The sequence below is a fragment of the Kluyveromyces lactis genome (genome assembly GCF_000002515.2).
Source record: "Kluyveromyces lactis strain NRRL Y-1140 chromosome E complete sequence".
Lineage (NCBI taxonomy): Eukaryota > Fungi > Ascomycota > Saccharomycetes > Saccharomycetales > Saccharomycetaceae > Kluyveromyces > Kluyveromyces lactis.
In genome coordinates, this window is record NC_006041.1 from 1,778,584 (window position 1) to 1,793,765 (window position 15,182).

The 15,182-nt window shown below is 39.0% G+C and overlaps 8 protein-coding genes across 8 annotated transcripts; 3 read left to right on the forward strand and 5 right to left on the reverse strand.

Annotated features, from left to right (window-relative positions):
- Positions 1 to 615: 615 nt before the first annotated feature.
- KLLA0_E19977g (PP2C family serine/threonine-protein phosphatase) lies at positions 616 to 1,932 on the reverse strand (the record flags this gene model as incomplete). Its single annotated transcript, XM_454855.1, has 1 exon — positions 616 to 1,932. One exon carries the CDS (start codon positions 1,930 to 1,932, stop codon positions 616 to 618), a length of 1,317 nt encoding a protein of 438 aa, XP_454855.1.
- An 833-nt stretch (positions 1,933 to 2,765) lies between these two features.
- On the forward strand, positions 2,766 to 4,292 carry TRP2 (anthranilate synthase TRP2; the record flags this gene model as incomplete). The annotated part of the gene is made up of 1 exon (XM_454856.1): positions 2,766 to 4,292. One exon carries the CDS (start codon positions 2,766 to 2,768, stop codon positions 4,290 to 4,292), a length of 1,527 nt encoding a protein of 508 aa, XP_454856.1.
- A 388-nt stretch (positions 4,293 to 4,680) lies between these two features.
- PTH2 (aminoacyl-tRNA hydrolase) lies at positions 4,681 to 5,325 on the forward strand (the record flags this gene model as incomplete). Its single annotated transcript, XM_454857.1, has 1 exon — positions 4,681 to 5,325. One exon carries the CDS (start codon positions 4,681 to 4,683, stop codon positions 5,323 to 5,325), a length of 645 nt encoding a protein of 214 aa, XP_454857.1.
- Positions 5,326 to 5,467: 142 nt separating this feature from the next.
- Positions 5,468 to 6,670, reverse strand: SHP1 (protein phosphatase regulator SHP1; the record flags this gene model as incomplete). The annotated part of the gene is made up of 1 exon (XM_454858.1): positions 5,468 to 6,670. The coding sequence occupies one exon, from the start codon at positions 6,668 to 6,670 to the stop codon at positions 5,468 to 5,470; it is 1,203 nt and encodes a 400-aa protein (XP_454858.1).
- A 752-nt stretch (positions 6,671 to 7,422) lies between these two features.
- On the reverse strand, positions 7,423 to 9,729 carry MET6 (5-methyltetrahydropteroyltriglutamate-homocysteine S-methyltransferase; the record flags this gene model as incomplete). Its single annotated transcript, XM_454859.1, has 1 exon — positions 7,423 to 9,729. The coding sequence occupies one exon, from the start codon at positions 9,727 to 9,729 to the stop codon at positions 7,423 to 7,425; it is 2,307 nt and encodes a 768-aa protein (XP_454859.1).
- A 383-nt stretch (positions 9,730 to 10,112) lies between these two features.
- Positions 10,113 to 10,487, reverse strand: KLLA0_E20087g (uncharacterized protein; the record flags this gene model as incomplete). The annotated part of the gene is made up of 1 exon (XM_454860.1): positions 10,113 to 10,487. One exon carries the CDS (start codon positions 10,485 to 10,487, stop codon positions 10,113 to 10,115), a length of 375 nt encoding a protein of 124 aa, XP_454860.1.
- Positions 10,488 to 10,751: 264 nt separating this feature from the next.
- IES5 (Ies5p) lies at positions 10,752 to 11,105 on the forward strand (the record flags this gene model as incomplete). Its single annotated transcript, XM_454861.1, has 1 exon — positions 10,752 to 11,105. One exon carries the CDS (start codon positions 10,752 to 10,754, stop codon positions 11,103 to 11,105), a length of 354 nt encoding a protein of 117 aa, XP_454861.1.
- Positions 11,106 to 11,124: 19 nt separating this feature from the next.
- TSC11 (TORC2 complex subunit TSC11) lies at positions 11,125 to 15,081 on the reverse strand (the record flags this gene model as incomplete). The annotated part of the gene is made up of 1 exon (XM_454862.1): positions 11,125 to 15,081. The coding sequence occupies one exon, from the start codon at positions 15,079 to 15,081 to the stop codon at positions 11,125 to 11,127; it is 3,957 nt and encodes a 1,318-aa protein (XP_454862.1).
- Positions 15,082 to 15,182: the final 101 nt, after the last annotated feature.

Sequence of the window (15,182 nt, forward strand, 5' to 3'; positions counted from 1 at the left end):
ATACTTCAAGGTTTCATCGAACCTATATTCAATAGAAAATTAAAGCGTGATTTATTAATGATAAAAAAGTAGAATATACATAGAGAAAAGTGAGGTTGAAAATAGCTGATAGAGATCTGAATTGCAACTGTCAAAGTTTTTACATGATATTCTGTTCTATCTTAGTCATTAGAGTTTGTCATGTTGTTTAGATTGTTGAGATATCGTTGTATTATTATTTTTTTTTACTTTAATGAAATATGAAAGGTTTTGCTGTATAACTCGTTGCCCTTCCAGGGGTCCCAGAATTATGTCGTAAGGCTGTATTTCTAATTGTAACAGTAATGGCACAACTTAGTGAATAATTGATTAGAATTCAAAATTGGATCGAATATATATTATCGGAATATATCAGGAGAATACGAGAAATAGAAAGGAAAAGATGATGAAAAGATAAAGATGAACAACATTGGATGCAAACACGTTAAAGTTGATAGTGTGTAATATTTTTGCAAGGAATAGTACCTGCACAGTGATTACAACTGCTCGCTTCCGTCTTGCCCTTTGTATCGAGAGTGGAAAATAAAAAAAATAAACGCACAAAGAATGAAATAATTAAAAAATGCAAATACGAGTTCAATCTTTTTTCACTTCAGATTCTTCAACTTCATCAGCATGAGTTGGTTCGTCTGCTTCATCTTCTTCATCGTCTTCATCTTCTTCTTCAATTTGTGACCTTATTCCACCACTTAACGACGCCAAAACTTCCGATAATGCAGTACCATGGATGTAAGATAAGTTGTTCTCGCCAGGCGTTATCTGAATTCCACCGGAACCAAGTATGGCCTCTAGGTTAGCGAGGCTAGATGCGCCTCTGTCAGCACCAACTTTTCTATCATCATTGTAATCAGTTTCATCAGATTCTCTCTTGTTTGTTACTTCAAAGACATGATCGTCATTTTCTGGGAAATCATAGAAATGGAACACAGCTCTTCTTTGGTTCTCGAAGGAGTTTGGTGGAGTGTAATTCTTTGCTACGATACGTTTATGCCAAGCAGTTTCGTCTTCGTCTTCTTTCAACAACGCTACAATGATAATACTCATGTTATCACAACCGATACCCGTTCCTTCAGTGGTTGGAGAACAACAAACGTCGATAATCTTGGAACTTATTTCTTCTAGAGTTAATCCTTGTTTTAACCCGTAATGCACCAAATCAACACAGTCCTGGGATGTTAGACAATCCCAGATACCGTCACATGCCAGTATAACAAATTCATCACTGTTGTAATCTATGGTGTGTTCAATCAAATCTGGTACACAGGTAACAATCTGTTCATGGGGAGCCAAATCTGGGTTGGATTTGAATTCAAAATCACCGATGGCACGAGACAAGGCCAAATTACCATTAACACGGTCCATTTCCACGAACCCATCAGCAGTGACGATTCTGGAATATTCAGACTTCAACGTAGGTTTATGATCGTACGATAACGCCTTAGCAATATGGTTTCTTGAAAGAACAGTTCTTGAATCCCCAGAGTTAGCACAAATCATTACATTTTGTAATTTAGAGATTAATAAAGTCGTTGCAGTGCATCCACTATGGTCGTTCGCTAACACGGGATCCTTCAAAAGCTCTTCATCTGTCGCAATAAAAGATTGAATAAGAGCCTCGTTGTAAGACTTCTTCTTGAAAGCATCCTGTTTTTGTAAAATCTTGGAGAACTGTGATCCACAGAACTGAGCAACGCTTGAACCACCATGTCCGTCAAACACACAGTAGTACGCCAAATGCTCCTTCTCATCATCAGAAATGTTCAAATCAACAATGTGAGAATCTTCCATAGACATACGCCATCCTTGCATAGCACATAACCCAAAAGCAGTCAAAACATCACTACCAGAATGTTGTTCCTTATCAATTACAGGATTAGACAAAATTTGACCCATTGTTTCTATTAAAAAAAGGCTTGTTATTAGTCTCTTCGTCCGTCCTTTCAACCAATAAAAAGGATGTGTCGACTGTATTGAAATTCTTGGAGAAACAAACTTCAATTAAACAGTACAGCAGCTTATTGTACCACCTTCTTCCAACCAATTGCTATCTTGATCCGCTGATATCTTTGAGGTGGCGAAATAAACAACTCTTCCTTTTAATATTTTCGTTTCAAAACAACAAAATTGCCGAAAACTTGTGACAAAGGTTTCACCAAATTCAACATCTGAGCAATGGAAAGAAGTGATATAGCAGGGACCCTACGGCTTTCATCTGGATTTGGGGGGACTTATCCAATCCATACTATCTGTGGACTGCTAAACAGCTTGAAATTGGGATTTCTAGCTGATCTTTGGCAATATTAGGACACAGTGTGCTGTATCTAGCGTTGGAATCACCAGATGTCCATCACGTGACTTCGTTCTCTCGGTTGTAGTCTCAATTACATAAAGCTTGTTCTTTCCCTTATAAGGACGGTTATTGCATCAGTGACTAAGTAGCTCGGTCATATGTATGTACTATTGAAGCATTGGAATTGACAGCTAACACCTGTCTGTGTACCATTTATCGTGTCTCTTTCACTTCATTATGACTCAATTTCATAGTATCCAGACTTTGGACATTGAAAAATTTAACAAGATGAGTTAAATGACTTGTCTATAAAACAGTGAGCATTGTGAAATATTTGGAGCAACCCACCATTGCAGTCCTAGATTTGAGTATATCTGGTTGTTATATTTAGGTAAAGAAGTGATTAGAGATATTCTTACAGAAATATACACTAAAAATGGCTTCTGATCATATTACTATTCAGCCATCAATTGAGGTGATTAAAGAATGCATCGCTGCTAATGATGATTCCATCAATATGTACCCAGTATACCACTTCATGCCAGCAATGGACCTTACACCTCATGTGGCGTATTTGAAAATGAGTGAGTTGAACAATAAGGAGAGGTCACCATCTTTTCTATTTGAATCCGCAAACGGTAACCAATTGAGTCGATACTCGTTTTTTGGTCATAGTCCACGTAAGATTATCAAGACTGGTCCTACTGAAGGTCAAGCGTGTGACCCATTGAATATTCTACAAGACGAATTGGCTCAGTATCGATTGGCTGAAAATGTTCCAGGCTTACCCAAGCTTTCTGGTGGTGCTATTGGTTATGTTTCTTACGACTGTGTTCAGTATTTTGAACCAAAGACGAAGAGACCATTGAAAGATGTGCTACAAGTACCAGAATCTGCTTTGATGCTATACGATACCATTGTTGCATTTGATCATGTTTTCCAAAGGTTCCAGATCATAACTAATATCAATGTGAAGACGGTCTCATCTTTGGAACAAGGTTACGAAGATGCATCTGAGATTATCAAACGCATTATCGCCATCTTGAAGGATGAATCTAGTCCGATACCATTACCTGAACAACCATCAATCAAATTGAACCAGACTTTCACATCAAACATTGGTCAAGAAGGATACGAACAGCACGTGAGAGATTTGAAAGAACATATCAAGAAGGGTGATATCATCCAATGTGTTCCATCTCAACGTGTCGCTAGACCAACTTCACTTCACCCATTCAATATCTACAAACACTTGCGTACTGTGAATCCCTCGCCATACTTATTCTATATCGATTATTTGGATTTCCAAATCATTGGTGCTTCACCTGAATTGTTATGCCAAGTTGATGCCAAAAACGAAGTTATCACTCATCCCATTGCTGGTACAGTCAGAAGGGGTCAGACTCCAGAAGAAGATGACAGATTAGCGGAAGAGTTGAGAAATTCTACTAAGGACAGAGCAGAACATGTGATGTTAGTTGATCTAGCCCGTAATGATGTGAACAGGGTCTGTGATCCAACCACCACTTCCGTGGATGAGTTACTTTCAGTGCAAAAGTTCTCTCACGTCCAACATCTTGTCTCTCAAGTCAGTGGTACACTAAGGAAGGATCAAAACAGATTTGATGCTCTAAGGTCTATTTTCCCTGCAGGAACAGTTTCTGGTGCTCCTAAGGTCAAGGCCATGGAATTGATCGGAGAACTGGAAGGTGAAAAACGGGGTGTTTACGCTGGTGCCGTTGGACACTGGTCATATGACGGAAAATCCATGGACACATGCATTGCCTTGAGAACAATGGTTTATAAAGACGGTATAGCCTATTTGCAAGCTGGTGGTGGTATCATATTTGATTCTGACCCATATGATGAGTACGTAGAAACAATGAACAAAATGAAAGCTAACCACAATACTATTCTACAAGCAGAGCAAATTTGGGCTGAGAAAGTTGGCACTCAAGACTAGCGCTGTATATGTCATATCCACTAATAGTTGAACCTGAACCTTTCCCGTTTCGTTCACAGTATGTATTCTATCGTGTATTCACATTAGACTTGTTATAGAATTGTAAAAAGGTAGCTTTAAGTGTACCATGGATGCACATATGAATGGATTAATGCCACTGGATAAATATACGAAAGGTAGGAGTAGGAATCTGGTGGTCTAAAGTACCAGCAGACGTCCTACTTCATACGTTTCTATCCAGCAGTTGCATATAATCTTTTCTTTAGGAAAATTTTACATTAAACCGATATATTCCAAGTGATGACAAGGAGATCACTGGCAGAGCATATTAAAGCAGAGGAAACTGACACTATCACTACAGCTACATCAAACCATAACTGCTATCCAGATGGCACCATCATCGTTGAATTTAGCAGTGTTGTTCACGCTGTCAGCATTATCTCTGACAACTGGATATTATCTTGGACAGATAACACCATCAAGGAAGGATGAGATACAAGAATTGTTGAAACAAGCGAAGATTAAGGCTGAGCGAGATGAGCAAGCGTATGCCAGTGAACATGACGATGGTGATGAGGACGAGGATGAAGACGAATCTGAGGATGAAGATGAAGATGAAGATGGCATTGCAGTAGATTCCATATGCCTAAATGACATTCCTGGTGAAGTAAGGATGGCCTTGGTTATCAGGCAAGATTTGGGAATGACTAAAGGGAAAATCGCTGCTCAATGTTGTCATGCTGCATTAGCCTGTTTTAGGCTTATTGCGTGTGATCCAAGTAGAACTTCATATAATCCGGAGATGACTCACAGATGGTTGGCAAGAGGTCAAGCAAAGATTACTTTAAAATGTCCAGATAAGGAAACAATGGATGAGCTCTTCGCTAAGGCTATTGCATTAGGAGTTAACTCATACGTTGTTCATGATGCTGGTAGAACACAAATTGCAGCGGGAAGTGCTACTGTTTTAGGTTTGGGACCTGCTCCGAAAGCAGTCCTTGACCAAATTACTGGTGATCTCAAGCTTTACTGATACTTCGATCTCTCAAATCGTTGGAATAATCATCGACTGCATAAACAACTCTATCCTGAAAATATAAGGATTTAGGTTGTCTCCGTATATTTAAACTTGTACATATGTAATAATCTTTGTAAAATTATACTATATTTAAGATTTATACCCATCTTTGGACCACCACTGCATTGCATAGGTCTTGATCTTTCAAAGTGGAGTCAAATTCGTCAATGGGTTTTACGGGAAATGCATGGCTTAGTGTAAATGGGCGCATTTCTGCTGTGTTAGCTTTAACATGCTGGTACAAGAATCTGATGGTATCTGTAGAGTTACAACGTAACACCTCCCTCTTCCCAGAAGCATATCTGATCTGTACACTAGTGTCTCCCTTTAGCTCGTCATCTGGCGATTTTTCTTTGATTTCAGTCCCTACTGGAGTAGATTCGGCAGGCGATGCTGATTGAGAGTTTACTGCATCACCAGGAATGGGTGAGCCCAATCTCTTACCTGTTCCTTGGAAGCCACTCACTTTTCTCTTAGGTGGAACGTAAGGCTCTTCCAACTTTTTATAGACCGTGACATCGACCTCTTGTCCGAATTCGACGTCCAATAACTGCAAAGGAGCTCTTCCTTGGTTTAGTTCTTTCAAATAGAAACTATTTTCTGGGTCGTCGTAACGATATAGTTTGCCATCACCGACTTGGAATCCATCTTTCCAAAACGTAATTTCCCTTGTCACTTTTTTAGGTTTTGATACGACCGGGGTATCATCCTCAACCACTGTTGGTGGAGCAGAAACATCGGATCCTAGCCTATAACCTTTACCAACAAAATGATGTTTCTTACTTTCTGCTTCCTCATTCTCTTCTTCCTCCTGTTCTGCTCTTTCACCGCCTCTGCGTGCCTTTTGTAAAAGATCCCTAATTAAAGAATTAGAGTCATTAGCGTGTGGGTCGGTGATTTCAAGTCCTGAAGTCTCACCGCCAGCAAAAGTGTTCCGATCTTCATCTTCATCATCACCTCCTTTCAATATATCAGAGAAGGATTGGAATTTAGACTTAGACTTGGGTTTCTGCGATGGAGAAGGTGTTGACCTAGGTAAAGCAATCTTTTGGCCACTCAAGGTTCTTGCGTATGTAACGTCATCTTTCGCCGAGGAGTTAGACAATTCACCCTGGCTAGCAGCTTTTGGAATCGGCTGTTCAAAGGATGCTTTCGTTTTAGGCTCTTGCTCATCCTGTTGGGTAGCATAGAAGGCATTCAATGCTTCTCCCAAGTCACCAAACTGGTTTAAATAATCTGAAGCGACATTCACTGAGGTGTTGGTCAATGCGACAAATTGCTGGATTTGTTCGTCAGACATGGTAAATATCGTATGTGGTATCTCAGATTCTATATCGTGTTACAATTGTAATTGTATCGTCGTAATGGAGTGCAATATCTTGCCATGACAAGTGGCAAGTTTTCCTTATGGCATCTCTACCTAAATGAAATTGTCTTAATTTGAAAGTTCATTACTTTTCATAGAAAAACCTTTAAAACGAATCTGTAAGAAAAGGAAAGTAACATGATAAACACAGACATCTTAGGCAGGATAGTAACTGAGACTGTGGGGAAATATTATGTTTGTAGCAGAAATGTTGTGGTTTGATGTTTTTTTTGAAACGAATGTTGAATGCGTTTATAATATACAAGAGGTTATTTAATTATTAAAAACATAACTCATGACAGTTTATAATTTGGGGACCTTTAACGATTGAATATCTTTGGAATGATGAGCAAAGATGAAGTTCGCCATTAAGGTCTATGAAATAATGTGATGTGATCGGAAGAAATGGGATAAATAAACAGACCAAAAAAAAAAAGATGTAAAAGGTAAAGCCCGATGTTGAATCCGTGAAGAACTTATATCAAATAAGATCTTCGTTTGTATTATGTGTCAGTTTACAATAAGCAATTCATTGGAAATAATAGACCACTTGAAGCATTGAAAGACACTTAAAATGAAATAAAAGTTGTTATTGGTTAATGCTGATTTTTTATTCTGTTCCTTAATCCAATAATGCATAATAGATAAAAAGACGCTTGAGTGTTGTTACAAACTCACGAGTCTATTTATTTCTTAGCGTAGATTTCACGGAAGTGCTTAGCAGCGTTAACCATGTTGGTCAAGGTAGCCTTGGTTTCTTCCCAGCCTCTAGTCTTCAAACCACAGTCTGGGTTAACCCAGAACTTTTCAGCTGGGTAGTACTTCAAGAATTCTTCCATCTTTTGAATGAATTCTTCCTTGGATGGAACTCTTGGAGAGTGGATATCGAACAAACCTAGACCAGAGTGGTTTGGATAGTTAGCAAATTGCAGAATGTAGTTTGGATCGTCCTTCTTGGAAAATTCGATAGAAACGACATCAGCATCCAAAGCCTTGATATGGTTAGGGTCCAAATCGGAGTAACAGAAGTGAGAGTGGATTTGAGTCTTGTTGGCAACAACAGAGGTAGCAACTCTGAAAGATTCAGCAGACCAGTTGTAGTATTCGGTTCTTTCTTGACCGGCTCTCAATGGCAAACCTTCTCTGACGGCTGGTTCATCGACTTGGATGACCTTAATACCGGCAGCTTCCAAATCAGAGACTTCATCTCTGATGGCCAAAGCCAATTGGTAAGCTTGAGTCTTTTGGTCAACATCATCTCTTGGGAAAGACCATCTCAAACAAGTGACTGGACCGGTCAACATACCCTTGACAGGTCTTTGGGTAATAGATTGAGCGTAGACGACTTCCTTAACGGACATAGCCTTTGGTCTAGACAAGTCACCGACAATAATTGGTGGTCTAACGTAACGAGAACCGTAAGATTGCACCCAACCGTTGACGGTGAAGGCATAACCTTCCAATTGTTCACCGAAGAATTGAACCATATCGTTTCTTTCTGGTTCACCGTGGACCAAGACATCCAAGTCAACTTCTTCTTGGAATCTGATGACTCTTTCAATTTCTTCGTTGATGAATTGTTCGTATTGTTCACGAGTAATAGTACCCTTGTTGAACTTGTTTCTGTTGATTCTGATATCCTTAGTTTGTGGGAAAGAACCGATGGTGGTGGTTGGGAACAATGGCAACTTTAAGATTTCTTGTTGTTCCTTGATTCTTTCAACGAATGGAGAAGATCTCTTACCCATGGATTCGTTGATAGAAGCAACTCTAGCCTTGACATCAGCATTGTTGGTAATGGATGAAGTAGCTCTGTTGTTCAAGGACTTAGCGTTAGCTTCGAATTCAGCGGTAACGTCTTCACCTGACAACTTCTTGGCGATGGTGACAACTTCGGAAACCTTTTGAGTAGCGAAAGCGAACCAGTCCTTAATTTCTGGGTTCAACTTAGTTTCGTTTTCCAAGTTAACTGGAGTGTGCAACAAAGAGGAAGAAGTGGCAACCAAGACACGGTCACTGGACAACTTAGAGATAGCGGATTCGACAAATTCGACAGACTTGGCGAAGTTGTTCTTCCAGATGTTTCTACCGTCAACGATACCAACGGACAAAGTTTGCTTGTCGTTCAAAATGGAGATAACATCGTTCAATTGTTCAGGGTTTCTAACGAAATCGAAATGGAAACCAGCAACTGGCAAGTTCTTCAAAGCAGCCAAATTTGGAACAACGGTACCGAAGTAAGAAGCAACAGTGATTTCTGGTAGACCTTCTTGAGAAGCCAAGAAAGTGTAAGCTTTGTTGAAAGCAGCTTGGACTTCGGCTGGTAGATCCAAAACCAAAGTTGGTTCATCCAATTGAACGGATTTAGCACCAGCATCAGCCAATTTCTTCAAGATTTGAACGTACAATGGCAAGATCTTTTCTAGTAAGGAAATTGGTTCCAAGTCAGCGGAATCCTTGTCACTCTTACCCAAGTGCAAGAAGGAAACTGGACCAACAAGAACTGGTCTGGTTTCAACGCCCAATTGCTTAGCTTCCAAATATTCATCAACTGGCTTTTGACCGTTCAATTTGAATTCAGTAGAGTTAGAGAAGGTTGGTCTGACATAATGGTAGTTGGAGTCAAACCATTTAACCATTTCCAAAGCTGGCACATCAACAGCAGCAGTGGTTTCGGTAGCCTTTCTTTGCAAACCTCTAGCCATAGCAAAGTAAGTGTCCAATGGAGACAATTCATACTTAGAGTAACGTTGTGGGATAACGTTGAACAATAGAGAAAGATCCAAGACTTGATCGTAGAAAGAGAAATCGTTGGAAGCAATGACATTGACACCAGCATCCTTTTGCAACTTCCAGTTAGAGGCCTTGATGTCCTTAGCAACTTGTTGTAATTGTTCAGCAGAGACCTTACCGTTCCAGTACCCTTCGGTAGCCTTCTTCAATTCTCTGTTTGGCCCAATTCTTGGGAACCCTAAGACGTATGATTGAACCATTTTGTTATTGACAAACTAATGTATGATTAGTGATTGGTTTGTTTGGCTTAAGATATTAAACTCAAACTGAATGATAAAGGAAATAAATCTGTATTTAAACAAAGTACACATAATTCCTTTTATTATTGTAATGATGAACAATTGTCACTCCTCAAATTACATCAAGAGTCGACTGCTTATATACATTTTTTTTCAGATCCTCTTTGGACTGAAGTTTCTGATCCAACAAACATCGTTTAAACGATGAGTCTTAATTACCTTCGGCTGCTCTAGTCGTTCCCACGAAAAAATCTGCTCAACTACAAAACTGCCACTATTACTACTGCTGCTACTACTACTTACTTTTGACTTGAGCTCATCGGAACGTAACAGAACAAAACTTTTCACCACAATTCACCAAAGGATTCTTTCTGCAGAGATGGGGCTCTCTCAGATACCATAGAAAAGCACATGTCGTCAAAATAACACTTCCCACGAATCGCACAGCATTTCACATGTGGTTTGCCTAATGGTTTCCACATGGTTTCCTGCACGGTGTTTTGACGTAAATAGTGTGGTATAAGACCGACGTAGGTTGGGCAAATGGTAACTGTCACGTGCTGTGCCGTAGTCATGGCTAACCGGTCACGGGGAATGGTTCGGACTGCAATGTGGCTCAATTTGGTCTGTAAGGGTGTGGTTGGGGCGGTGGTTGTGCTTGTTGTGGCGTTTTTATGCACTTTTCCAAAGCAATTTTGATCCTTTTTTTTCCACACCATCCTCCTCCTTTCTTTCACATGGTGACGATGACTTCGTGATACTTACCCGGATTGATTGAAAGAGCTCCAAACTGAACAGCATTTCCAAGTCACATGTATTTTCACGTGACCTACAGAAGTAGTAGACTGTCTCTCTCGATTGGAACTCTCTTTCAGCAGAAATTTAAGCCAGCAATTATCACTCTTCTTCTTAACTTCGAACAACTATTTACGAGGTGAGACGATTTTCTCCAGTTTCAGTGCTATTACCACCAAACATCCAATATGCCGACTTTGGAAGTAGAGCACAAGAAGCTTCTTAATAGAAGAGAAGAATTGCTGAAACAAGACGTTTCTCTTAGGAAAGATTACAGTATCTTGCTTCGCAAGATTACAAGTGTCTGCCAGGTATTAGAATCATTAGGTGAGCCTATTCACATCAATTTAAATGGATACCCCATCTTCCAACAGCCAGATTATCAGAAGTTTAAAGATTGGGATGCTCTGGTACCACTTTTGAAGAGTTTAGAAGAAGTGAACTCGTTGCCCTTGGATGAAATCGAGATCCCAGAAGCTTTACAAGAATCTTATGAATTATTTAAGATGACTCCATTACTATATAAGGATGGTTCTGAATGAAAGTTTGGCTTGTCCTGAATTATCTTTTTCTTCTCCTCTCGTTCCGTATCATGTTCTCAACGGCTCGTGTGTTGATGAACAGTTCCAACAAAAATTTTCGAACTGAGGGTTTGAATCGGTACTCTCCCAATAATTCATAAACTTGTTCAAACATTTCTGGGCTTTGGAATCTACTAGGCCCATACTTGGACTGGAGAGCAGTTATCTCTTTGATCGCACCATTCAGAAGGATATTGTTGCCCATATCGCTTACTATCCTTAGGATCCTATTGTTGATCTTGTCATCTTCAAACACATCTGGCAGTTTCGACTCATTTGTTTGGGATATCTCTCGGATCGCTCGTTCCAATTCTTGTTTGTCCTCTTCCTGCTGGTCGGGATTCACAGACGTCTCGGATCTTTCCCATTCCAATAAGTTGTCTAAAGGGATCTCATGGTCCCCAACTATAATGTTCGAATTCAGTTCATTGTTACATATAGACGCCGCGTTCTGATTGTGTTCATTCACTTCATCCCATTCAATCTGAATGTCTCCTGGTGGTATTTTGATAGGCCCAAGGTCAGACCAATGCAACAATGTATCGGCATTTTTTGGGACACATACACCAATTGGCATACCTCGAGTGTCCATTATTGATTCCCAGCCGACTTCTTCAAGCATTTCCCGCCCCTCCATGGTATATGAAACTAGTCCCAATACGTAAAATGCAGTGTTCTTAATACTTGTATATTGACTTTCGTTGGCCAATTCAACGATATCCTGCACAAATGAATACTTATCAAGTAGATTGATACCGTAATCGGTTGCACCAATGAATCCACAAGCCCACATACAACTTGTCAATTTAATTATTCCTTCTTCGCTATGTGGTGGATCGTTATCCGTTTGTTCATTAATGATATGCTTCTTAATCACCGTGACAAAATCTTTTATATCATCGGATTTACTCAAAAGATTGGCACCTTCCTCTGACTTGCAAAGGTATTGGTAAAAGTGTAGGGGGAAGCTGCGTTTTGAAGTGCTTTCCGGCTTTGATATTTCTTGCTCTAGGAATTGCTCCACTTTGAAGACGAATTCCCTGTTTTTGAATGTTTTCCAATTTATTCTTTCCTTATTGGTATAGTTTAATCCTCTCAACTGCTGAAACCCTTCACTTGTTTCCATAAGTTTTAACAAAGTTGGGGAACCGATAAATATTAACTGGTCTAGGCAGTTTTTTATAGAAGATTGGAGAATCTTAGTTGGATGTACGTTCGTAGAACAATAATCGTACAATATTTTATCCGCAATGGCAACAACGGTCGGAGCCAAATCATACAATTGCCTACAAGTCAGTTGAATAAAATACGCCTCTAGTTTAACCTCATCTTCTTCTAAACTCTGTAATTTCTCTCCTAATGTCTCTGTTGCCAAAATCCTAATGGCTTCCCTATCATCTAGTAGGGCCTTGTTTAGGAACATCTTACATCTTGAAAATCGGAAGTTCAATTCCGGAAGTGCTAACATTAGATATTTGATAGAAATGCTAGATTTCTTCGAAAACATGTTGTTGATGACAGTGAATACATTCCATTTCTCAAGGAACGACATACCACTGGAATTTTCTGTGAAAACCCCGAAAATTATCTTAAAATAACCACTACAAAGCTTTTCGTTCAATGCGTTCTCAGTAAATAGCATATCACTAACAAAATGGCCTTGAATGTTGTTATATAGCACAGATGCGATTTGAGGTATCAACTTGGTGTCATCAGCCAGAATTTTGGTGCCGACGTTACTAGATAGTAACATGCGGAAGAAAAGACAACCCACTTCTACATAAGTGTTAGCCATAGGATCCTTCAAAGAAACACTAGTAAATCTAAATCGAAAAGGACGATAGAACACCAACATTCTACGAACGAATCTAGTGCTTTTTGCTAATTCATCTAGTCTCTTTTTGTTCATCAATGGACTCTTGCATAATTCTCCTATTACTTGCCAGTTCCAAAAACTGAAATTCTTGGTTTGAAGTACTTTTGAATCAAAAACCATCTTTTTGAAACCAACATCATCTATGTTTTTCTTTGAAGAATTCAATTGCATAACTCCTGCAGATTTAAGCATCATCTTTTGTGTGTTAGTTGTAGCGAGTTTACTTCTGGTAGAATAAACGGCATTGTTGAAAACAAAAGTCTCATGGAATAGCTTATATTGGTCAAGCTTCTCAGGAAATTTTAAGTTATTGAACTTTGTTATCACTGTCGTTAAGTGCATTGAGGCGTCAAAGTTTTTGGCAAGTATAAGTCTAGTATTATCCCTAGTGCTTGAATCTAATTTTGGTAAGGCTGCTAGCGAATATTTCATAATCTTGTTAACAAAATCAGCATTGTTCATCATGGATATTAAGAGATAAACGTATTGGTCTATTTGTGAGCAGTCAATTTTCTCCGGTATGTTTCTTTTAATTCGCAAAGATATCATAAATATGTTCATAATGTATTTGAATAGAGATGGTGATTGCGCAAAGGCAATTAATTGCTTTAGTAGTTGGCAATCGTTCAAAGCGAATAAAAGTAAACCATTAAAATCCTGTAATATTCGAACTATCACTCTGACTGATCTTTGAACTTTATCTAAGCTGCCAGTAAGTTTTGTTTGATAATCTGAGAATCCGCTGAGAAGATTTCCTGTATGGAAGTTTTTGATAAAGTAGGGTCTTATTTGCGGATATGATAGCATCTCGATCATGGAACTGATAGCCAACTCCTCATTTTTTGTATTTGGATCTAGAATGAAAGCCTGAATTATTGGAAATGCCCGACATTCGTCTATTAGTTCTGGTTTAATGAAGGTCAATTCTATAAGGGTTTCAAATGCAACAATCCGTAGTGCATCATCTTGTAGCTCCACGCAACTTACAACTGCTTGTGTAATCGATTTATTTATACCATAAGCATTGAAATCAATGAACCTCCTAGTAAGTTTGAGCGCTTGTTCGCGTTCTTCTTGATGGGCTTTATCTTTACCAAGGGACATTGTAATAAAAACATCTATGTGCAATTTTGTCATAAAATCTATAGTGTTCTCATTCAATATAAGGTATCTTACAATTCTGTATCCGGCAGAACGAATTTTTTGGTTGCTATTCAACAATAAATTTTGTATCGTTGAAGCAAATGCTGTTATGACGAGATCTTCTTTTATTTCTGGATTCTTGTGTAGTAAGATAACCAAGCCATTTGCTTTCTGTAAAATGAAGTCCACTGAAGCGTTGATATCCTGTAAGCTTTGTAAATGATCAGATATGAGCCATGTAGCGGTTTCCTTCGTTGGTGATTCGTAAAGCATGTTCATAGATAAATGCTCTGAAGAGTGATCCATATCATCAGACTGAAACACCAACGTCGGTATGCTTTTTGTTGGAGTTAACCGATGACCTATTTCCTCAGATTCTTGCTCATCTGAATCACTATCTCGGCCTTCCGAAATACTTTCATTCGATTGTGCATTTATATTTTGTATCGGCTTCGATGGTGTTATTAAATCACCAGCTCCAGCCTCGGACCTTTTCAATTTCAGTTTTGTTAACTTTAACTGCTCTTGCAACCTTTTTATGTTGATTTCTATATCTCTAATTTCACTGTTGGCTCTAAGTCTCATCGAATGATTCTCTAAATGATTAGTGGAGTATTTATCCACGTATATGTCATTAGAATTAGACGATTTCTTTAATCTCGCATGGTCCACTTTCCGTTTCCTTTGACGGTCAATCTCTTGTTCTAATTGAGTAATCTCGGATTTCAACGTATTGATCGTAGAGCTTCTATGCTTGGTGAGAAGCGGACTAGTTGGAACTGGTACCCCATCATCGAACCTTCTTGTTGAAACAAATGAGGTAGAAAGTACAAGGTTCTGTCTTTTCGGAACATTTGATGTCCCATTTGTATTAGATCGTGATCTATACAGGTCCGAATTGCTTCTGAATCTTTCCATCAAAGCAGCTCTTTATATATGTCTCAACGGACCAAATTACCTAGTCAATACTGTAGGGTTTTGATGTGATATTAGGGTCAGCTTACTGTACTTACCTTTTG